Below are 27,028 nucleotides of genomic sequence, written 5' to 3' on the forward strand. Positions count from 1 at the left end.
TTAGCGTGAATAATATAATAAATATAATTTTCGACAATTATTTATAAAATTAATAATTTTATTCAAGTTATCAGTTATAAAACAAAACGTGACTAGGAAATTGTAAAAACTTCTAATTAACTATATCGTTTAACTTTTATTTCAATAGAATATTTAAATACTAAAATATAAATATTTTTTTACTCAAAAATGTTTAAATTTTAGACATATTTTATTTTAGTAGATAGTAAAATATATTTACAGGTTAAGATATCCTCATTTAATGATCACACATTTTATAGATATTTCAATGAAAAAATATGTTTAAAATAGCACTAGGCCGTAAACCAATTAAACATTTTCTAGTTATAAATGTATTTTATTTTCACTAGAAAAGATAATCGGAGTCCTTACAACCACCCAGTCAAAATTTCTCCTGTGACTTTTGATTTACCACCTGGTTTCTTTGGACTTGCAGATCGTTTGGGAGATTCTGGTTTTAAGTGTTTGCTACCTTTATCTTTTTCATCTGACTTATCCGTAGTTTTTGATTTGTCAGTATCTTTTGATTTGTCAGTGTCCTTTGATTTATCTGTATCTTTTGATGCACCCGTATCCGAAGCTTTATCTGCGTCTTTTACTTTATCTGCGTCTTTTACTTTATCCGCGTCTTTTGTACTATCTGTGTCTTTTTTCTTAGACCCTTCGTCTCCGTGCCTCTTTTTTTCTTCTTTTGGACTTTTGTCTCCTGAACCAGAAGTAGACGCTTGAGACTTATCGTCGATATCCTTTGCCGATTCTTTTGATGTACCCGGTTCCGGTTTCCTTTGTTCTTGTTCTTTTTCTTTTTTTAACGTTCCGGGACGAGCTTCGACTGCGTCACTCACGACAGGTGCCTGTGCACTGTCTTTAAGTTCTGTGGTCTTCGTTTTCTGGATTGTTTTTGCTACCTGTTGACTCTCATCAGCTGGCTTTATAGACCCGGAATCGGCGGGCTGTTTGTCAGCGCTGGTCGACGGATAGGGCAATGCACCGGCAACTGGTGATTGCTTCGTACTTTTCGGTCTTGGCCGAGCGATTGAACTCTTTTTCGTTTCGTCCACTATGTCCACGGTGGGCACGTTCTCGAATACCTCGTCCTGGCCTATCGTATTCTCCTCGTACTCTTGCTTGATCTTCGGTATCTTGAACTTAGCGTACGCCACACGAGCTGCGGGTGCTATTTCGGCCAACAGTGGATTGTACTCGACCAACCGCTCGGTGTCCATTGACATAAGGCTATCCTTCTGGTGATCCAAGATATATCGGCGCACGCTCTGCCGATGTCGTCGTTCCGCGCCCTCAGCCGTACTGCCGATCGGATCCCTCGCCAGACTCTTCTGTCTTACCACAGCATTCCAATCCTTCTTCTTGCTGCCCTGACTAGTTCGCCGACCGATGGCTTTTGCGATTTTGCTGAACACGTCCTTTGGCCCCTTTTCACTAGACGAAATCGCATCCTGTATCAGCCCCTCTACCAAACCGATCTGGAAATCTTTGAGTAATCGGCGTTCCATAACTCGACCTTTCTTTCCTTGAGCTATAAAATAAACAAATTACGCTCGCATTAAATTCACGCTATAATAATAAATAATAATATAGCATTATTATATAGTACAAGTATATGTATACTTAAGTACACTTAAGTATTAATTAATATTAAAAATTACACGAATACTTATAATAAAAACGTGCACAAACTATTGTATGTTAAAAAAATATATTGAATGATAATATTAAAATAGTAACTTTTAAAAATTTTCGTATAATTTACTAATAATTTTAGTTTGTATGTTGTAAAATAATTTTCTTTTTTATTGCGCTTTATATGCATCTATTACATCAGCTATAAATAAATCTGATATGGACATTCTAAATTCTAAGGAAAGTACTCTAAATTTTATTTTTATTTTTTTGTTTTTTTTCAACCTATCTTTATTTTGTTGTCTTATAAATGGATTTGTTTACAAAATTTGTCTAAATATACATAATTGTAATATACATTGTATATTTATTTTAATTTAATTTTTCATAGTATTTTTTTTTAATTTTCCTAGAATAAATAGCAAAATATACACTATTAATATATATTTTAAACTAAGAATTATAGTTTCATTTTTTTGCTATAAATTATAATAATTATAATAATATACTTGAATTTTATGAGTATACACTAAATAATAAGTTTTAAAATAATTATTTTTAATTCTTTTATGATTTTTTGGAGCTACTATATCTAAATTTAACTTATAAATTATAATTTTATAATTTTAATATTTTAATTACGACTCCTACAAATAAATAATAATATTATTATTTATTTAATATAAAATTATTGTACCCACATATATAATAAATATTATTATTTATTCTACAAATTTAAACACGAATAAAATGTTTATAATAATAAATATCGTATATAGTATATACGAGTATATAGTAACGGAATAAATATAAACATACATAACTGATTTGATATTATTAATATTATAGTCACCATGGCAATACATTTTATGGACGGACGGGAACTTTGTAGTTGGTATAAAAATCAAAAATATTTTAACCGAAAAAATTCTATCAATGCAAAGCTTGTACGTTAGTCCTTTTGGTCCAAAATTAAATATTTTATGTTAAAATTGTTTCGTTTTTGTATTTGTGTGGTAAATGAAAAGAAATATGTATCAATACAACAAAAAATAAAATCACTCAATTATTTTTAAAAGGTATTATATAAAATAACAATATATTATTTTATAGAAAATCGCATTTTATAGTACCTACCTATATATGGATATATTATATATTTGATAATAAAAATATTCTTACCGACATTAGAATCGTGTTCCTTTTTAGGTGTTTTGTATCCGTTTTGCTTGAATATATCGATCATCTCGAATTTCATCGACGATATATCTTGTCGTATTTCCATTACGTCATCTTCCGTAATGCCAAATTCTTCACTCTTGCGTTGTTCCGCGGTCACATAGCGTCTCACCAATAGCCGCATAACAATATCATGCCGGGCTGACGCTTTTTCCCTAGACTTAAACTGTAACCAAATACAATTAAATCACTACTAGTAATACAACGATTTATTCGAATATCATTACAATCATCGAACCGGATGTTCGCTTTGGTTTTTCGAGGCCTATCATGCGTTTGATATTTTTCAGTGACGGAAACAGATTGAAAGGGGCCGGCACAGTATCTCCATCCTCAAAGTACGAAATCCATAACGAACTCCGGGCAAACTTCCATTCCATGTCAGACCGTTCCTTCAAGAAAAAAAAGTATTAAGTACGTGTGCTCGTCAATTGATTTCCGAATCTTACCGAAATTATCTGATACGAATTGGACATCATAGCGATAAGCATGTTTAGCAAAACGATTATGTTGATTACTGAGTATGATCCGAATAGCAACAGACCCCAAAATCTAGTAAAGCTCTTAATTCCGGTTAAGTCAAATGCTGTCAAATCGACAAGTCCAAAACCAGCCCAAAATAGAGATTGAGATGTTTCAAATATACTGTAAAAAGCGACAGTGTTTCAATATTCTGTGATGTTATGAATATATTTTCACCACACAAAAAATAGGTACGTTTTCGCAGAAAGTAATAACTCTAATAACTATTTAAGAATTATAAAGAAGCTTTTAAATTTTATTTACGCATTTATAAAATAATTAATAGGTACATCACACATGGAACAGTAGGAATCTTATTTATTGTATCTGATAACTCATTATTATGTTAACAACTACTACCAATTAGTAATAATTAGTATAAAACCAAACCAAACCAAACTCACATATAAAAATACCTATTCAATTATATATATATATATATATATATATTTTTTTTTACGAAGATAGCTCATCACAGACTACAGGATTTTACTAATTTTAGTAGAAACAAAGTTCCCACACAACACAAGAAATATTATAGCTTTAAAATAGTAGATAATAATAGATATAAATGTATAATATATACATAATACGCAAAAAAACATTAAGAAAGAATACAAACTTGGCAAATCGTCTCCACGTCGAACAGGCCTTTTCTTCTTGTTCAAAGTCAGCTATGTCACTGTTGTCGTGATAACATTTTTTCGACTCCAAGTCCGCGTAATACCAAAGCAACTGATTTAAACCTATATACGAACGAAGTAAAAATAAAAACCAGAGTATCAGCTATCTACATTAAAAATGTATTAGCATATTAGATTATAATATTATCACAGTATGTATTTAAGTAATAAACATGAGTACATGACGTTAATCAAAAAATTACAATAATAAAGTAAATATTAAAAATAACGAAAATTACCGCATCCGAAAGCACAAAGCACCAGTGTGTAGATGAAAAAGAATTTTATGATGTCAATGATCATACGACCCAACGATATCTGAAGTGGTCCCAGGTGAGGGTTTACGCTGAATATATGCACGAGCTTTAAGAAACTATAAAATGTCAACGAAATATTAGTGTAATCTTAGAAGCCATACGGATTATAGCTAATAATCTATCTTTGCGAAGTACATAATATATTGGCTTATTCATTATTATTATTATATATACGATTTGATGGGAGTTCACGCATCACGCGAACGCTTTTCAATCTCGTTGGTTGCCTGAACTAAAAACTAAATAATATAGGTACATTTTCGATACATTTTTAAAAATAATCTTGAAACTTTGTTTCTACCCAATAATTGAATTTATTGAAAAACTCATAGTTAGAGTCGATACTCCTAGAACGGAGAATTTAAATTTAAAATTGTTATCAGTTAAAATTGTCCAATTATTATAATAGTACCTATGTACTCAAATATATTAGCTAGATTTCGAGTTGAGTGATGAATTTATTGATTTTATAATAATGTAAATGTATTTTTATTTATTATTTTTTTATTTTGTTTTGTGTCTAAAAATATATAGGAATCTACACGAAAGTAGCAAAAAAATTCTTCAATTTTAAACAGAAAAAAAATTCGTACGCCACGAGTGTGAGCTGTGAACAATATGAATAGACAGTATTCAACGTAACTATGTAACCGTTGTGTTGATGTGTAGGACGTGTAGGTACTTAATAAAAAAAAATAATATGACCAAATGACAGATTTTATAATATTTACTCATCATACTATATATTTTTGACCATATCATTTAGTTTAGACTTTTAGAGAGTTGAGAGTTAACTGAGTCCTAAATCTCTAAAAAAATAACCTATAATTTTTTTTACAAATTTCAATTAAATGATAATAATGATATATAAATTATTATGTATTAAATAAGTATAATATATTTATATTTTATGTATATGTATACGGTATACTTCCTACATAATATCATTATCAGTCTTAGTGGTGTAATTTAAAATTTAAATCATTATGTACCACTGGGCTGGGATGGTTTTATTCACTTCACTATTTATTTGAATAAATGAGATTATTAATATTTCCTTTACCTATTTATCATGTCCATATGAACTCGTTCAAATAACGTATTAGACATTATTAGGGGGCTTTATCAATTTTTCCCAAATGATATGAATTAACACGCCATTCATATGAGTGGGCATCGCCCATTTGCGGTAACTCCCATATGAGTATTCACAAACCTAGCTGGTTATGAATATCACTAATTCATTCAATCACATAAAATTCTGTCCCACAAATGTATAAAATAGAATGGTATAAGATGATAATGTTATTGTTATATATATTATATATCCTGCATTAAATATTTTTCATCTTTACCTGAATATCATGGCGGCGGCGAACGCTCCCTCAGACACCAAATGTGGGTCAAATTTATCCCAGTCTTCACGTGGTCTCCAAGGATCTAGCCCTTCATTGTATTCTCTCTAAACGGTCAAATCAAACATATAGATAAAATCATAATTCATAATTATATAGATAAATTGGTAGACACTTCACACTTAGAGGACATAGCCCATTTGCGCCAAATGTAACTGATATAATTATAATAAAGTAATATAATTTTTTCACAAATAATAATCAATACAATTTTATTTAAATCATAATTAATTGTAGGAATTTTTTTAAAATAATAACCAATAATACACATTTTTTGAAATAATAATCAGGATTAGTATAGTATAAATTGTTTTTAAAAACTATAGACTATAGGTAATACTAGTTGATAATAATAATTATACAAAGCTTTAAAATCTATAGACTTATAAAAATAACTTTATTATATATTACAGACACGACGTATTTTAAATACCTACATGAATTAACCAAGTCGTTTGTAAAAATTTTATGCAAATAAATTTGGCTCAAATGAGCTGTACCCAAAACGAATACATTTTTTTTTGTCGCAAATAGGTAACCCCCCACTTAGACAGTGTTAAAGACTAAGTAGGCATATTAAATTAATATATGTGTAAGTATCTGTAACATATGATAAATTATATTATAACGGTATGAAATATACCATTACAGTATTTATATTTTACTATTATAATATTAATATATAAAAATATAAATACATAATACATAAAAGTATCCTAGATATAGCTATAGGTACGTGTATTATCTTACATTCATTCTGTATTATCGCCGAGTCCCACCAGGTATTACCTACTATATTTTGATTACCTACTTAACAAAATTCATAATAATTATAATATCAAAAATAGACAACATTTTAATTGTTAGATACCAAATAACGATAATATTTCTTAGCATCGTGTTTATTGTATATTTATTCATTAAAGAATTGCGGTAAAAAAAATTTCTAATAAAAAATTCACCTCAAAATCTAATTAAATTATAAAAAAATAATAATAATAATTTATTAGAATTAAATACACAATCGAGATGCGTATGTAACTGAGTAACTCCGCAATAAAAGATACACCACAACCGATAATTGTAAATAGATAAAAGTAGCTGCAGGTTTGGAAAAATTAGCATTGAATATACCCATGTAGGTGAGTTATTTAACAAATGAAAAAAACTAGTTGACTTAAAATGTAGGTAATAAAAAATTTGAAAGAATCGTTTTTCCAAAACAGTGAAATTAATGTAGGTATTTGACTTTCTAAAATCAATCGATCATAAGTCAATAAATCATAACATAAGAAAGCACTGTACGTATTGCTGTAATGATTTATTTAATCATTATTCATTAGATTAGAGTACAGGACTTGTAGCATTTGCATATTTGTTTTGCGCAGTCACCAGTCATAAAAATAGCTGAGTACAAAACAAATAGGTATAATGTTTCATGCTTTCAAAAAGCTAGTATTTAAATTTTATTTACCATATAAATGAATATTTTGAAATTTATATTTGTTTTAGAATATATTTCTTCCATTTTATTCTATTGGAGCTACATTTTAACCTAATTAATAATTTTATCAATTTTTATTCCACTGACGTATTTATTTTGAATACTTAATGCAATTTATATACAGTTTGACGCATACAATTCATTTTACTTCTAGTATTTTTTTTTATACTATTACTATAGGCATACCTATGTAATTAAATTTAACATACCCTCGCACTAATGCCTTATATTTTATACTAAAGATTTTTTTCTAACTACCACCAAGAAACGATAAGAAGTGAAGCGATTGCGTAAATTAATGAGAGTACAATAAACTCGTTATTTTTCTTTAAATTAGTAAAAAATGACTAAAAATATAGAAATATGACCTATAATGTAAATATGTAAAATGATCAGAAAATAAAAAAAATCATTATTCATTTAGATTCACATCATGCTATTGAAACATATTTTCGGTTAAAAAAGCATCGTCTAAGAACTTCCAATAAAAATATAAAATGCATCTATACTTTTGAATTTGAACCCTATAGGCTATAATAATATATAGGTATTAGGTACCTAATATTCACATTTCATCATATGTATGTGTCTAATTATTAGACTTAAATACCGTTTAGGAGTAAGTACCTACCTATCGGCTATTTAATTAACTAATTTATAAACATAATAATACACATTATAATATAGGTAGTAGGTACCTAATAACAGTAACAACTATATGCAATATTTTTGAATTTTTGAACATACCATTCTATTATAATGGAAATGGACAATAAATTACTAATAGACAGTAATATGAAATAAATTATCTTTACTCCTTATTTACGTACCTATTTATTTTATTTTTATATTAAAAACTTTTTTTTTATAGGTTCACATAATGACGTTAAATATATACTATTTTTTTTTAAAATAATTATAAATATTTTCGTCATTCTTAGATGATTTTGAATAAATGCGGAATATTAAACCAGGTATGGGTAAGAAATAATCAAATATTTCTAGTTAACATTTTTTTGATTGTTATAAATTATCTACCACCCAAAAATAATTTGTATTCGGATTTATATTACTCTATCATAAATTCATAGATTATAATATAATTTAATAAATTAGTAATTAATTAACTTCCAAGTTCCCGGTAGTGGCAGGAACTATTGTAACAAATTATACTTTAATATATCACATAGGTATTTAAATTATCTATATAAGTACTATATATTAACAAGTAAGTACTCATTGTTTTGTCAGTCATTAGTCATTATATTTCCCATCCAGTCTTCCAAGAAATATTTAGTGTAAGCTATAAAATAAGTAATTCTCATTTTGATGATTAAAATTTAACAATAAAAAAAAATTAAAGGTTTATATTAAATAATAAAATATAGGCATTAAGTAATTTAGTAATAAAACAAAGTTTTACTATTTATGATTTTGTTATCATTGTAAAAATGAAAGTTTTTTAGGTCAAAATATTTTATTATTAAACACTTAATACTCTCTTAAAATCCCTAAAAATTGTATACGCTGAAACGGGCAAGTACGTACTTCTTGAATATTACAACACTATTTAGTATTCATAGAAAGTTATACGTAAGGATTATTACATTAAATAAACTATATACACATACTAGACCCCTAATAATTGTGCACTTATAAATAGGTCAGCCCTTTTAAATATTACAGTACTAGGTTTAGTAGATCTATAAGTAGGCATTAAATAAACTATATACTATAATCTTAGACGCACAATAATCAATAAAATAATAATAGTTCAACTCTGGTTACAAGAATGATCTCAAAACAATCATTAAAATAATCTGCTTCTGAAAAAAATATACAAAAGAAATACAATTTTTAAGTAGAAAAAATATATATACAAAGGTACACACATGAAAAAAAAAGTTTTTTTTTCTTTTATACAAAACTAGAATTAATACATAACAATTTTTTACACATAATATATCAGTAATTTATTTCATGCCAGTGATAAAATACTTTTCTAGGTATAATATACCTATCGTAAAATTAAAAATCCAATGATAGGTTTTTAATTTTTTTTTAAATAACACCCTGTTCTAGAACACAAATTTGATGGTCTACAACAAAATATTGTTACGTTGCAGTTAGACATATTAGGAACTTATTTTCAACACAAAAATCCAGGCATTAAAAATGCCAAGTGGTCCGGTCTAGTTCATAAATGTCTTGTAACAACTCTATTGTCTTTACACCGACTTTGTTGGCAATTTCATTGCGTTGTCTAGCATTCATACATGTCACATACATCCATACAAGCTCACCATCAATTACTCTCCTGGCTTGATTCATTCTCTCAGGAGCAGTTGCTTTAAAACTACGGTAAGCTTTTGGGTTTAATCCAGCTAGATGTGATATATTCCGCACTAACATGTTTTGCAATGTTAATAGCCTTCTATAATTTTTTTCATGTATAGGTACAATATACCCAATTGAACCGTCCAAGGTGGTATACATGGTCACGTGTCGTCTATTAGAGCCAATAGCCTCTCGTCGTTCAGGTGGAAGTGTGGATTGTTTACAGCGAAGTCTGAAGAATGAATTTACATTAGACCCTATATTGAAATCACCACGGCGTATTAAATGTTGGCCACCATAACTTTCACGAGCCATTGGTTGGTAAAGGTACAGGAGCAAATTTTGATCTCTATCCGAAGCCAAGAAACCAAGTTCAGCGTTGTCAATAAGAAAATTAATATCAAATACCTCCAATGGTTTTGAATCACGGCATACTAAAGACAGTGTACGGTATTCTTCCTGGAATCGCAGGAGTGTAATAGACTTGAAGAGATCAGCAACTAATATTAAACTTTTAATGCTTAACATCTGATGGACATAGACTTCAGTGTCTATAAATGCTATGCCAATTAAATCATTATCTTTGAGCTGCCAAATATAAATTTTCTGTCCTACAGCAGTCACTAAAAACCCAACTACATGGGTAATAGCTGTTACAGGACCTTTTTGCTCTTTAGCATATATCATTTTTATTTTATTTTTTGTTAATGGCTTACCAGGCTCTGGGACAACATCAATAATATCAAATAAAAATATACGTCCTCTACTTGTGATATCTTCTGAATAACTGTAATTAGTACCCATTGCTATATAACCCTTGAGACCACTACGAGCTCCTTCATATGCCAAAGCGACATTTTTCAAACAAGTAATATGTTCCCAATCTTCAGTCTCAATGCTTGTATCTGGTATCGGTTCCCAAGAAGCAGGAGAAAACAGTTCCAACGTAAACACTTCATGACTGGGTAACGGAAACAGAGGATCCCGTTCTTCAGTAGTCAGTTCTTTGTCTTCGCCATTAAATCGATAATATGCTGCAGATAATTCAGATGATGAAGTCACCACACAATATGTCTTTGTTTCCAAGTGGTAAGCTATGAAATGTGGTGTCTTACGAAGTGGAACCTAAACAAAAATAGTTATTAGTCACAATTACAATAAATTTAAATACATAGTTAGATTATTTTATACAAAGTAATCTTTTTAAAATATGAATCAGCTTATAGATTATCTGTGAATGTATAAATAGTCAGAGATTTTTTATTTTCATTACAAAGACCACAAAATTATTTCAATTTATTTTAAATTCTATAATTTTTTTAAACCTATATTTTGTAATAAATTATTTTTAAGTAGACATCAATTAAGTTTATAAGTATTTTAATTCAAAAAATATTAATTTTATTACCAATTTATTGTTAACAAATGTTTTTTTCACACTTAAGCAGTAAACACATATATTAAATATTTACCTTTTATAATAACTTTGTTTTTATGCCTAACATTATAAAATTACAATTAAAGAATTATATTTAATACAGTTTTTTTAAATTCCAAATTAATTTAAATTAATTTTAAAAAATGTACATTCTAATAAAACTAGAAATCATAATTCAGAGTTTAAATTTAAAATGTAATAAAAAGAAAATGAAATTCACACCAAATATTAGTGTATGATAAAAAATGTGTAGGTACTGCCATTGATTTTATAATATATTATAAAATCAATGGTACTGCTATACAAACTGTCTACACATTTTTTTCTTCTTATTTTAAGCTATTGAAATAACAAACAAATAATGAATATTATTTAATTATTTAGATAATAAAATATATGTCTATACTCAGAAATAATTATTTACATTTTATGGATTATAACTTTGTGAGAGATTAAATTTTAAATTTAATAGAGTAATCGTTAAGTGTGAATTTATAAGGCAACTAATATCTGTCGCTTGAGCTTCAAAGAATTATCTTAGGTATATCATATATTTAATATAATCTTTAAAAGACTATAATTCTCTTTAATGAATTAAAATTAATTTAATTATTAATGTTGAACAAAGGTAGTCAACGTTAGATATTTATAAAAATTTCTTTTAATATAAATAAATAATGATGTGTTGTAACTAAGAGTTAAACGTCAAAGACAATTTTTTTTTAACCATTTATATATATACAGGTATTCACATAAGACATTTTTTTTTTAAATTAAAGATAAATTATACCTTTCTTAATGGCCAAGGTTCATCATATGATAAATGTGTAGGCAAAATAGAAATTCTTAACTTGTGATCGGAATTGAAGTACAGAAAACCTTGAGAACAATTAACATTATGAAAAGGAGCAAAACAAATAATTGGTCCATCTATGTGTAATGGATGACACCGTAGTTCGCCTCGTACAGTGAGTAAAATTAAATGAGGATTTTGTCCACAGATAAAAACACCATTGTGACCAGCAACTTTACTGAAATAACGAAGCAATGAAGTTCCTTCCAGGAGATTACCCGATCTTGACTGAAATGTTAGCAATGAAGTCATTTTATGAAAACGCATCTTTAATGTACCTTCTGGATGTCGATGTATACCATAAATAACCACCTAAAAAAATTTAAAATTAATTTACATAACAATATTTGCAACATTTAAAAATATAGTTACCTCATTATCTAATCTAACAAACAAAATAGGTCTTTTGTCTTGGTATCCTAGTGGGACTAACAAAATTTCTTTTATGATTTCAGTTTTTTTAGGAAAATAACAACCTTCTTCTAAACTGTCTTTAAGAACCATAGGAGATTCATCAACGTTGGCTGCTCGATATTTTATTATAAAATCAGGTAAGGTATAAATTTCCATGTACCCATTGTCTCGGGTTAAAACAACCCAATATGTTGGTGTTGGTTGTTCTAAAAACTTTAACCACCACATAGTGTTTTTATTAGAAACTGAATTATGAGATGTTTCTCTAGAGGAAGGATCTCTTGTATCGCCATACAACATCTCTTCTTCATCTTCTACATAATCACTGACAAAATTTTCGTGCTTTAATTTTGGACCTGTTAAAGGGATCTCGGCTTGAGGCATTGTAGTTGAAAATAAGCCACTTACGTCACGGTACACAGCCAGAGTTTTTGTCTGTGGTAATTGTTCAAAGTTTGTAGGTCGCATGAGTAAAATCCTTCCTGTTGATTTTACAGTTAGCACTATTATTTGTCCATCTTCAGTCAACAAGACAGCATAGGGATTACAACTAGATCCATGTATTATTGGAGAACCGAAATCCAAGGACACACTTTGCAATTGTTCAGAACCATTAAGCAATCTTACAGAATACCTTAAGACTTGTAAAACAAATTTATTCATGTTACATACAAAAACTGTATGCTCACGTGTAGCATAGCCTGAAGAATCCAATTCATTGATTTCTTGTCCAGTTTGAAGAATTAAAGTTGAATCTAAGTTTGTTAATATCATAAATGAGTGGAAATCATTTTCACCATGAACAGTCCACATATCTTTATAACCATCTAAATGAAAAGTAGTGACTAATTGAGGTTTAATGGAACGATGAAGTACACTTAGTGCTCCATTTTTGCCATGACCAGATGTACATAATAATTCTACATCATGTTCATCGCTACTAAGTTCATCCGAAATATATGCTGGCTCTCCTAAAGATGCTTGACTGCATGGTCCGATATTTATAATACTATCACATACTTCAAAACTATAACTTTCTAAGCAAATTGATGTCTGTACTTCACTACCATATACTTCTAATTCAATGAGATCTTCATCAGTTTCATCGGTTTTTTTACGTTTAATGCTAGGTTCATCATCATTGCTCTGAGACCGAGCATAATACCTCAAAAGTAATGAATTTCCTAGTCTGGACCCAAGAAACAGATATGAGTCTAAACATACAGTTATACATGTAGTTAGAACACTAGAAGCACATTTTTCAAAATGAAAACTTCTTACTGCACGCATACTATCAGCATACAGTGTGATCACATAGAGGTCACCGTTACATAATGATGTCACAAGCTTATCACTTGATATAAATGTGGATGTAGCACGATCCAAAACAAGATTAATGTCTTCTTGCTGTCCTAAAGGAAAGTTTGTTAAAGTTTTAGCTATGGAATTTAGAGCAACACCAAATGGAGGTACACTTTGATTGAGGTAGATTAGTGAATTAACAGCCATTATCAGAACACCGCCTATCGGACGAGATACAGCAATTACTTTTTGACAATCATATGGAAGTGAATCCAAAGACCAAATTACTGGATGGACATGCTGTTGAATGTTTAGTGAAATAGCCACCTGTAAACATTTATTAAAATGTAATAAATTTCATAATTAAGAATATTCTATAAAACTCACCATTGCACATGTATCTTTCCTTACTGCTATACGTCCAGCAAAAGTTTTAACTGGCTCATAGAGAATAAGTAAAGTTGGCTCATAATATCCATGTAAGAAATCAAAATCCATAATGTTATTCATTTTGGGATCTATTGTAGATATTGGTATAGTATAACTAGGCATAACTTGAGCGCCTTTAGCATTGTCATCGATTGTACGGCCAAATGGTAGAACAACAAAATAACTTCCATAGACTAAGCCAACTACACAGCGACCATCTGGATCAACTCTGATCAATGGTGGACTCCAATGTTGAGTATGGCCATTTTTAAATTTATCGTCTTCGAAATAATGTAACGATAATGTACGTAGACTGTGTGTGTCACGATCATACTCAACTAAACTGAACTTGGCCTCAGAGAAGCTAAGTAATAAGGCGTCTGGTGAACTTGGACATAATGTTACCGACTGCAGACACATGATATTGCCAAATAACGTGTATTGGGCTAGACATTCAAATTTGGTTTTGGGTGGCTGACATGTTGTATCCGTCGGTACCAGTCGATAGACCCGTAGAATGTTGACTCCGGCTACCACCAGACATTTTTCCACACGGTTAAAGAAATAACAATAAATTGCATGCTCTACGCAAGTTGGTATACGGGTTTGTTTGCACAGCGAAAACATAATGGTCAACGTAACGAAATTTCGTAGACTAAGTAGCTAGTGAGTTACTTACATCAGTAAAAACGTTTGCGCTTTCGACGCGACACGAGATAAACTTAATAATACATGCCTATTACGATTTAAATTATTGACGAAAAAATTAAAATAACGAATGTTTCTTTGAAATAATAAACAAAATAAATGATAAATTATAAGTTATAAGTTATAACTCAATGGACCATAAAATAGTATGATATTGTTATTTGTTAGCCGCTTTGTGATAATCAACGTAAACATAACCTTAAAATAATGATAACATTTCGTATTATCTGACATCCGGTCACTGACATTGATAACAATAATTATCGTTTAATGTTTATCACTGTCGCAGAAATGAACGTTATTCAACTATATTTTACTATTCAATTATTTCAATTTATTCTGTGATTCAACTCTTAAATCATAATATAAATGATCTAAGATTCAACTCGATTGAAGATATATTTTTGAATAATATGCTATTCAACAATCAGTGTTCACTATTCACCATTCATCCTTAGATCATATAAGCCAATTTGCCAATTAGGTATAAGGTATTTGGTAAGTTTTATAAATAAGTAAGTCTGTGTCTGCCTACATAATGCCTATATAATCTGTATACCTAAATGAAAATATTTTTTATTCTCTGAACAGATTCAAAAATTTGTTTTTACAAAACATAATATACAATATTATTTCATACTATATAGAAAATTATTAATAATTATTTCCATAAAGTAATCTGGGGCTTAAGGTACCCCCCTCCAACTAAATTTATCAAGTTCCGCATAATATGCAATACTTATTGGACTGTTAATAAATACCTATAATAATAAAACTTTTAAAAATCATATCAATAAATTATTTTATTCTCGGCTCTTGCCGAATTAGTAGGTAGTTAGCTTCGTTTTTCAACCCACATTAGATCGCTGTAGAATGGCTTACACGTGATTTCATTTCGGCTCACGAAAATCGAATATTATGTTTTTGTTTATATTATTTCCGTTTACGGTTGCAATTGGTTATATTGAATAAAATAGTTATTATGAATCATTGGCGGCTCGAAGGAGGTATATTTGAATCACGTGATTCACAAAAATCTTAACGGGTTGATGGGTGTCTTATGGTTGGAAAAGGTAGGCTGGAACATTTTTAAAGATTGATAATTACATTTTAAATAATAAATAGAATAAATACCGTATACGTGTACTCAGCGGAAGTTGTACAGTATAATAATTAATAATAGACAAATAGACAACAGTACCTTAGACGTGGTAAAGTATTAAATAGAAATATTGAATAAATTTATTAATTTTATATCCAGGGAGAATTTATTAGGTCTTTATATAAAGAGATTTTGATAAACAAAAAAAAAAAGTTCATAATATGAATAATATTAATAATAATATATATATTATTTATAATAATTGTATAATATTTTATCTCATTTAACCTAAAAGAGCTATTCTCTATGAATATAAAATTAAGTAACAACTAACAACTATATTATACTAGAAGCAAAGTGTATATGTGGTCGAAGTTTGTATTATACTAATTGATTGACTGATTTTGACAAAGAAAAAATTGAGAATATTTCAACTGAAGCAAATCAGAAACTATTGATAGGTAGATGTAGATTACAATAGATAGTCGTTTATACCTAAATGAAGCATATGCAATACAAAATCCACAATTGTTGGCCAATTGGAATAAAATAATCACACATATTATTTGGGATTCCAAATGAAACATTTCAAAGCAACATCAAAGCATTGATTAAGTCTTAATTTAATCAATGATATAAGAGTATTAGAATAGAAGCCACCGCGATAAAAGCTATTATATAATAATTTAATAATATATAAAACCATTAATTTTAGAATTCTGTTTGATACAATTTATCTGTCTATCCAATAACCTGTAATAATAAACTATAAAAGACCAAGCGTACAGCCGAGGCTTATAGAAACAAAAAATTCTCAATCTATAATAATAGATTGAAACAGTAGTTGTTTTATAGAGTGACTTCACTTAACCACTATTACTAAATACTTAGACACTTTAAAAAATATAAATAGGTTAATCAGGATCAATCACTTAAAATGTTTAACTTATAGATAAACTTATGAAATAGTCAACATGTAAATTGTATAACAACTATACATTTTATTTTATTTGAATTTAGAGACTCAAATTTTATCAAAAAATAGTATTACTTAAAGTAATTTACTTTAGTGATAAATTGGATCAATCAGTGTTATATTTATATTCTATTTTTTTAGTTAATAATATTCCTAATTAATAATGTTGTACAAATAAATTATGTCGTAACTATTGTTATTATAAATTTTGTTTATTTTGGCCAGTAAATTATCTTATCTTATTAATAATAATAAAACCGTAACCGCATTTCGATTGCGATTGGTTTACGTAAAAAAAAGTTACTTACAACCATCATCATTGCCCATTGGTTATAATTTTATAAATACTAGTATTAAATAGTATACTAAATATTAGTATTTATAATCAATGCTATCGTCCATAGATGGATTGCTCATTTATATTTAATTTATCCCCTAGTAACGTCGTTGTATTATTTATCATAATGTTCATAATATCATTAACATTATTTTGACTTAGGTATAATAAAGCATTACGTCACCAAAGTATTAAAAAGTTCAGAATTACGATTGTACCTCGTTGTTAGTACTATCATATATATTCATGGCTAAGATACGGTTTCCAAGCTGCGACTTGCGGTCGACGACGACTGTATATAGGTCGCAAGCTGTAAGTAGTACACATGTTGCGGCTGGTTGATTTGGTCAGCACCGCCAGCCGCAAGTCGCAAAAACTATAGTCGTAGCTTGCAAACCGTAACTTAAGCGGTTTCATTATTTCAAATTAAAAACATATAGGTAAAATACATTGTTATGCAATATTTTATTGTGCATTTAATCGATGATCTTTTATTAGGACAAGTATAAACAGCTCACAATCTTATTTATACGTAATATTACAGGTATGTCGATATACTTAGAGAGGTATTTTTTCAATAGTTCACTTTTACGATACTTGACTTGCTGTACCTAGTGTAATTATCTAATTTCTATTTGTATAAGTACTATAAACTTATTTGTTTAACAACTGTTCCCTTAATAATGCGATTTTTTTTGTGATTATTATTAGTTGGTATAAAAAATAAAATAAAATCAGTAGGATAGTTTGTATAGGTAAGTGATCTGAAAAAAATGTTCCGTATATGAAGAATGATTAAATTACAAAATTAATATCCAGAGGTGCAGAACGTACATGTACATAAATAGATAAAAATGGAAATAGTAACATAATAATTAAAAAAATTAATAATTTTATATACAACTAAATAAAAAAAAAAAATGAAAATTGAGCAACCATTTTTTGGCATTTTATATTTATATAACTGCATTACCTACACACATGGTCTGCAAATATTTTAATTTTTGTCAAAAAAATAAAAAGTGTAAATATTGTAGAATTATCCTAAATGTTGAGTCTAGAAAAAAACTATAATTTATTAAAGTAACAAAAATTGTATACTTAAAAAACATTTTTTAAAAGTCAAGTAATATTTTATTTTATTTATACCTACTCGACGAATTTATGGTGTGTTTCGTAATGACTGCAGATGCGAGGAAAGAAAGCTTTTTGTTTTCTGTTTTAGACATACTTATATATTATTCTAATGCGCATTCCCTGGGTGGATTTTTTACGGTTTTTTATTATATATACTTAATACTTATATAGTTATTTATAATATTATATATTATATAATTCAAATAATATATGATTTTATTCGTTGATGTTTTAAAACTTTAATATGGTTCGTATGACTACTGTGGCCTATAATACTTATACATTTACATATGTTTAGCTTTAGGACAAATAAACGTATAATGAAATAAGAATAAATATGAGTATAAATAAACTTTAAATTCCTTACACGCATATCTGAACTTTTATTTTGTTTTGCAACAAAATGGAAAAATCATTATAGATAGGCGTATGACAACAATCATTTTCCAGGTTTAAGTATTTTTTTTCGTTTTAAATTTAAAAATCTATACACTTATACCCACCTAAATTTCTCTTAGCTCGCTCTAAGTAAATTAACCGATAAACTTACCTGAACAATGTACCAAGACGAAAACCGCAAACTTATCCACACCATATAGAACACGTTGGTTATGAAGTCTACTATGTTCCATAAATCAGCTGCATATTCAATCAGACCGTCCGAGTACAACGAGTGCGCTTCTCGCCATATTAAACCTGTAGCACACATTTGATAGACACACGTTAATCGTATATTTTGCACATGCTTAATTTTAAATTTTTCTATTCATCCAAAATGTTTAACCCTAGAATAATTTGCTTTTATTACGAGTAGCTATATATATCCTCAAAAAAATATTATTATCTCACTGCCTTTATTTTTTTAGTAAGATTTTATTAGTAGGTATGTGTATCAAGTGTATACCTATAGGCTATAAGTATACTTAAAATTATACTATTATAATATATTATTTATCATCTATACATAATATATATGATAATAAACTCACTTATGATGTACAATATGATACCACATTCTATTGGTCCGGGTATGGATCCTCTTTCTTTTCTAGTCATTTCCTCTAGTATCGATTTCGTCCAATCGGTATCAATCCATTCCAAGGCTAAAAACTCGGCTCTTTGAGATGCTAAGGCTAGTAACGCTGTATTAAAGGGTAATATAAACGTGTTCAAATTAGTGCAAAGTGCAAGTAGTTGTACGGAGAATGCCTGCTTACTTTATATATTTAAAGTTATAAATAGTGTGTCCAAAGTTAATGGTAACACTAAATAGTTTCGTAGAATGGCCTTTTTATTTTAATAATAGCGGGAACTTTGTAATATCTAAAATTACAAAATATAGTATATTTTTGAGAAAATATAAATTTATATCACTTGATACAAAAAAGATTTTTTTATAGCAAACCTATAATTTTTTTATTCCATATTTGCCAAAATAATTTAATCAAATTTTTTATTTTTAGGGAACTTAAACATTTTTTGCATGCATATGTTTAAATAAATTGACATAGTATGACAATTTGTTAACTTTTACTTAAACTTAACTTATTGCCTTTTAGCACATACCACGCCGAAAATGTAAAGAATTTAAAGTTTATCAAAATATGTATCAAAAATTGCAATGTCCTACCTTGCTTTGTAAAAAATATAGATTTCAATAATTATTATTATGTTTTAGTTATTCAACAGAAATACTAATATAGTGTTATCATTAACTTTGATGTTACTGTATATACTTCTAAAACGTACTCAAAAAAAATGCGTACGAAGATGAATGACAGACGAATTTTATAAACGGTTTCTTCATTAGCTGGCCCATTTTTGAATCTGGATTTAGCATGTACATCGAACCGTACATTGCGAACATCGCACCTAGTTTTCCAACTTCAATCATTTGTCCAACCATACTTTTCCGACGAAAACCAGGTAAACCGTCGTACCAGATGGCGGCCAACAATTGTTGAACGTTTGGATGAGCTACAAACTATACATTTTAAAAAATAGACTTAATCGTAACGTTCAGTGCATTAGTATGCATAGGAATTTACAATCGATTTATAATAAAATTGTTACATATTTATATAATTATTGATTTATGTTTTTTTTCAAGTTGTAATTTGTAGAAACCTTATATAGTGAATGGTAATAATACCATGTAATATTATAATTTATTTTGTAAAATATTAACAAGCAAAAAGATTTTTATGGTATTAATGTATTATATATTTAAACGTAATACTTATAACTGTTTCAACTTTTCAAGTTATGACTTATCAATTTATAAGTAAAGATATTATAGACAGTAATGGTTGTAGACGTATTATAGTTTATTAAAATACATAGTAGGCATATTGTATATAATATCATATATGTTCAGTGTTCGCATTAACGTATAATATCCATAAGCATTATGCCTATTAATTTTATTATCTAAATATTATCGATTAGTTATTTATAATTAAGTACAAGGTTTAGAATTATCTCAGTTTTGACTATTTTGTGTATTGGCGCAGTATATAAAAAATATTAAGTGAATATTTTGACATTTATCGACTTATTTACAATACCTACTCGATATGTATATATATTTCGACATTTAAAATTTTTAAATTATTTTACAACTTTTAATATTTTAACTACAGATTGATACACTAAGCAGGTTCACCGCCATTTTTAAATTTTTTTTTAATAACGATTTTTAGTTTAATTCTAATTCTTGGAATTTTTAAATAAACATAAAGATCATAGTTTTAAATTATTGATATTTTTACTACTCAAGGAGTTTTTGTGGAGATACACATTTTTGTTTTACAAATGAGAACCTCAATCCTTTAGATTTGGTATTTATTGGAGTAGACCATTTTTACAAATTATTAATCTTAATAGATGATTATTAATTACTAAAACGTTCAACTTACCATACCCCTAATATATCATATCTTACAAAACCATTATCACGGACCTATTATCCTTTAAATTTTAATTTTCAGAAAAATTATCCGCTAAACTATACTGTAGAAAAGGGAAGTTATGATTTGAAAAACAGAAGCTTGTATCTCCAACAGATACTCCTTAATTAGTAAAAATATATTATAAAATACTAAAATAAGGTCTTAAAAATACCAAAAATCAAAATAATTTGAACAAATTTATTATTTAGTAAAAAAAAAAATGGAGGTGAACAGGCTTAATGAATTATTCTGTATATTAAGTAATATTTTTGTATGATGACGCATTGACACCACACTATAATACAATTTTTGAAAAATTGCTTCGCAAGAGAGGAATAACTTAGGTTATAGTCCTAATTTTGAGAAATTAATTTTTTATCCAGATATGTACAAAGACAATATTTAAATATTTACTTTGTCGTAACACTTTAATAATTTATTATTAAAAATATGTATACATAAAAACGTAAAATTGAAAAACATAAAAATAATACAGTTATTGATAATTATGATATTACAATAAAATAACTACAAAATAGTATCTTATTTATGTATACATTAGTTCCAAAAATTTTATTTTTTGCGTGAAACCGTTAGTCTTCATGATCTTGTAACTATTTAACAAGTTCATTTATAAGGTATTTACTTTTAATAAGTATTTAAGATTTAGAATCTAAATAATTGAAAAAATGTCATTCAAATTGCCTACATCAAACATTTAAAAAATCAGGTGATCGTTCTTTTAACTTAGTCTTATCAATAAATGTTTAATCTTTTAATTTTTATATTTAAAATTTTATAAATAATTTTGCGTCTTTTTCGTTTTCAAGGAGACAGGCCCAATTTTTTTTTATTAATTAAATTATTAATGCTACAATTCAACTATAAAAGTTTTTCGTTTGTTTTATTGTTTTTTTTTGTGAGGTACCTATTTAGGTATTAGGCTTTTATCAAATTAATTTTTATTTAAAATTTTAGGATCAGTTATGTTACGACAAAACAATTCAATTATATTTAATAGTAAAAATGCATACCAATTTATTATAATTTTAATAATTCTTAAGTGCACTATAAATGTATTACTATTTATTGCATGCAATTTTTATGGTCTTTTATTAGAATAACTGTTGCAATCGATATGTTATTGGGTTTTCATTATAATAACATCAGTGTTATAAATTAAATAACAAAATAATAACATCCTACTTAGTCCTAAATCATAACAACAACAATAATAATAATAATAAAAGGCGATATGGTGTAAAAAATCTTCAAAAAATTCTGCAGAAATGTACGTCACTACATTGTATGATATATTACAGTGTCCACTTTCCAGCGGATGATAATTATTATACATGTTCATAATTTTTATTTTCAACCTAAACTCTTAATAATATTTTTAATGTTTAGTATGAATTGATTACCTACCTACGTCCTACATGTTTTTCTAGGATAGTACGTTTAGTATTCAAACACGAAAACAAATTTTGATTTATAGAGTTGTACAAAGGTATTTCTAAAAATAACTTATTATATTTATTATTATTTTATTATAATTGTTAAAATGTTAATGTTCGTTAATAATATTACCGCTTTTTGTTTGTATTTGATAGCCAATTTTAAACGTTCCAAGGTCAGTCTCTCGCCCGGTTCCCACGGATCACCTTTAGGATTATGATTCAACATAATCTCCAGTTCGTACGAAGTCCTCACGTGATCCAGCAGTGATGTAGCAAATGTTTGAACAGTATTCCTCATTTCCTGTACACGTAAATCCAAATAGCTCAATAATATAATAAATAAACGATATGCGCATATAAATTAACGTAAAATATAAATATAGCCAAATATACTCACATTATATTCATTTCTAAATTCAGATTCCATAGTGCTAAGTCGGCGAAGTTCCCAACTTAATTCGAAAGCGGTCAACAGTGGATCTCTTGAGGATAGTGCTATTAGGGATGGAGACGAAAGCGCTTTGTATGCGTTTATTCTCGAATGCGAGTGGCGGAGTGAATCATGTGTGTTTGACGTAATACATTCGTCACAACCACACCTGAAATAATGAATGAATACAATCGTTAGATGTAATGACAGTATATATTATACACGAGTATATGCAAAAAAATATTTTTTCGAATTTGAAGTATAATAATATTTAACATTTAAGAACCAATTGATACAATAGATTAATAAATTGTAATATACAATTATAATTTCTGCGTGTTAAAAAGATAACAAAACTGCGTAAATTCACTCTCCTCTCGTTACGTCATAGTTCGATGAACTTTTTGCCGACCACTAAATGGCAATTTATTAGTATATTTCATTAAGATCGGCTTAAGAACATGTATGATTTTATAACCATTTAAATTGCATTTACTTAAGATTATTCTATATATTTTGTTAAAAAATATTTTGAAACATTTTTTTTAGGAAAATAAATATGTTTAAAAAACGTCAACCCATTAATAGGTATTAATCTCATTTATGAATTCATATAAATATTTATTGAATATAATTTTAATATAAACTTAAAAAATTCAGTATTATTAAATATAATGTATTTTTTTTTTCATTATTGCATTTTGTTCTCACACAACCTTGTACGCGTTTATTCGATACTATACTTATCTAATTATTTTTTCGATTAAATGTCAAAAAACTATTTTGTTGTTTTAACCAAATTTTTCTTCTTGATTAAACTTGATTTTCAAACATAACAATATTAAGGGATGACCGAAATGTACGAAACCGTATGAGTGCACGTCACATTTAATCTAGTATTGGATTAATTTTTAAACTTACGAGCTATGGTTATAAATTAAAATGATTTACGTTTTTAATGTATATAATTTATATTCCTAAACATTTAATGTCAAAAATAACTATACATTACACAACCAACAAATTACTGTCTTTGGTTCAACATTATTTAACACTTAATTTAACCGTATACCATAGTATTAATAAATATAAAATATTGTAACATTTTATGTGCAAGCTACGAGACACACAAAAATACCTATTGCCGGTTATTTTATAGAAGCGTAGGTGGCCGCCCTGTAGTAGTGTAGTAACCATTTCCATGTACTATATGTATCAACCCATTTGCATAATACTACCCATTAATTAATTCTATTCTACGAGCGGTTTTTTGGCGTTTACGACTAACGTCGTGTAATTTAATTTTAACTAATGAATATTAAACGTTTGCAAAAATCATATATCATAATATTGTAATTTGTGTTGGCCGAACCTGACGTCGTGAGGCATGGGTAATGTAGCACCTCTGTCCAAAAGAATCTTCAATATTTCATAGTTATTCATGTGAGCCGCAAGTGTCAGTGGCGTGATGTCAGGCGTAAACGTCGAAGCCGATGATTCCACTGCTTCCCAAGACTGTAATCATATAATATATACATAATGTATGTGTAACGTGCACGAATATAGATACTTCCCGCAGTCTTAAGTTGTACGCAAACTTACGTAAGGATCTCCAACGACGTGTATCTTTTCCTCCCATTCCAGTAAAAGTTCCACCGCTTCCACGTACTCTTCCTTAATGGCGTGCAGCAACGCGTCTTTAACCTTGATCCCTGATTTGAGCAACAACTGTATCAAATCCATGTTTTCATTTTCGATTGCTGTTATCAATGCCGATCTGTTCAATGGGTCCGTGCAGTCGATATTGAGTATATCCGACTGACCTTTGTGTTCCTCCAATAACCTACCATAAAATACTCGTATTATGATTTTCTTTTACCTAATTTCAACACTCTCCGTGTAGTAATAGGATTCAGTGTATTGAATACACCATTATAATGAATGTAATAGAAAAATAAAGTTATTGGCTATTTCGTTGAACGCAATAAATTTGTACTCATAAACTATGAATCGTAATATATTCGATATTAATTACAATTATTACCCATATTATGTTATACATCTATAAAGTTAAATTGTATGTATATTAAAAAATAAATTATATGAAAATAGAAAGTTTAAGTATATTTAAGAAATGTGTTATTAATTTCCATATAAAAAAAATACATTTTATACAGTTAAAATTCACTATTCTATGGATCAATAACGTGATAGTTATCTTTACATTTAATTAATAATAAACAATTTTAATGGAAAGAAATAAAATATTCAAGCTTTTATGGATGATTTCTTCGAATCGAAGTATTTTCCTTTAAATTCGGTGTAATGAAAATTCCTTGGCAATTATTTTCTTAGGATGCCAATAACTCTCATGATATAATTTACATACCTCTGAACAGACGCACAGTCTCCTCGCTCGGCGAGCAACAGAAACTTTTTTTCTGTGGGTGATAGCACATAATCGGGCGGTAAGACGAATGATTTACGATCTCCACGCAGCTGCTCTTTAGAACCAATAAGGTCTTCTTTTGACTGAGATTTCGTCATTATGGAAACCTAGAAATATACCACATCAACATTGCGCAATGTAACAAGCGACCTTAGACAACGCTATCAGCTGGTCGAATATATATTTTTTTTGTTTTTGTTTCTTTTTACTCACGCAAACAGGGGCAGGCTATAATATTCCCCAAGGAGGACCGCACAAACGATTACCTAAAATGAACTGTCCCATTAAAAAGCACAAAGCTATGGACTCCGCCGGAAACCTTATAGCCAGTTATATTATCTATGCACTTTTGCAGCTACACAGGCTGTTTGTTGACCCGCGTTTGGATTAGTGTTATTGACATTTGAGACAATCCGTTCGTTGTCGTATAAATTGTACGAGTGTTGTAGTACGACCCTAACGTACTAATGTGAACTGTCGGTCGTCACAAACAGCTTGAATTTAACACAAAATCCGTTTCGAAATTTAACAGTATGTACGTGAAAAAAAATACCCCGAGCCGACGTGAAAATAATAAATTACCCCAAAAGGATTTAAAGAGTATTACGGTTTCCTTCACTGAAAAGGATTTCCACCGTGTGTCATTAAAAAGACGGTAAAAATAAAAATTAATAATAATAATAATAATCCATATATAATATTTACACCGTGATTAACAATGCCTGTCTGTGTACAATGAAGAGACGTAAAAAAGTCAGTTCACGTACAGAAACGAGTCTAGAATATACCTACAGACTCGTCGTCACGTCGCGTTAATAACACCGGATTTGGCGAGCGGGCGGGCGCAGAATAGACGAGAGTATATTAAAGTAACAATAATAATAATGGAGTGCATATACGGGACCGGCGTTTGAAGAAAGGACCCGGAAAAGAAACTATATTTTCTACTTACAAATTTTAAGCGAGATGGGTTTGACCTTAAAATTATGTACAACGGCGGTAACCTGCCATTATATCCAATTAGGGAGTATAAAATTCAAAGTCCATTAACAGTCGAAGTTTCGTTTAACTTAAGGGGCGTAGGGTCTAATATCCGTGTAATTGTCCAGGGATGTAAAAGGAACTGGTGTGCGTATGAATTACCCTAGCGCAAGCTTATCAAAAGAGGTATAGAACCACGTGATCGGGTAGACAAAGCATAACCCGGGCAGCGCCGGATAAAGAAAATTGCACGAGTGATGGTTCAAAAGTTCACGTAATTCATGCACTTTACATATTGTTCTTCGGTCATTTTCATAGATGATAAGATTTAATTTTATAAAACCACGTACGTATAGACCAACGTTGTAAAAGCATAAATATA

At 28.7% G+C, this 27,028-nt stretch overlaps 2 protein-coding genes across 2 annotated transcripts; both read right to left on the reverse strand.

The window, feature by feature from the left end:
- LOC132918487 (transient receptor potential protein) lies at nt 1–25,983 on the reverse strand. The gene is made up of 16 exons (XM_060979733.1): nt 25,879–25,983; nt 25,606–25,772; nt 24,819–25,059; nt 24,589–24,731; nt 23,184–23,385; nt 22,917–23,087; nt 20,125–20,359; nt 19,365–19,517; nt 18,926–19,071; nt 5,779–5,885; nt 4,346–4,479; nt 4,046–4,169; nt 3,351–3,546; nt 3,129–3,293; nt 2,845–3,067; nt 1–1,558 (listed from the first exon to the last, which is right to left on the reverse strand). Exons 2-16 carry the CDS (start codon nt 25,761–25,763, stop codon nt 390–392), a joined length of 3,567 nt encoding a protein of 1,188 aa, XP_060835716.1. The 5' UTR covers nt 25,764–25,772; nt 25,879–25,983; the 3' UTR covers nt 1–389.
- LOC132918478 (cleavage and polyadenylation specificity factor subunit 1) lies at nt 8,692–14,955 on the reverse strand. Its single transcript, XM_060979720.1, has 4 exons — nt 14,074–14,955; nt 12,343–14,013; nt 11,908–12,282; nt 8,692–10,804 (listed from the first exon to the last, which is right to left on the reverse strand). The coding sequence occupies exons 1-4, from the start codon at nt 14,740–14,742 to the stop codon at nt 9,512–9,514; spliced, it is 4,008 nt and encodes a 1,335-aa protein (XP_060835703.1). The 5' UTR covers nt 14,743–14,955; the 3' UTR covers nt 8,692–9,511.
- Nucleotides 25,984–27,028: the final 1,045 nt, after the last annotated feature.

The sequence above is a fragment of the Rhopalosiphum padi genome, chromosome 1 (assembly GCF_020882245.1).
Source record: "Rhopalosiphum padi isolate XX-2018 chromosome 1, ASM2088224v1, whole genome shotgun sequence".
NCBI lineage: Eukaryota > Metazoa > Arthropoda > Insecta > Hemiptera > Aphididae > Rhopalosiphum > Rhopalosiphum padi.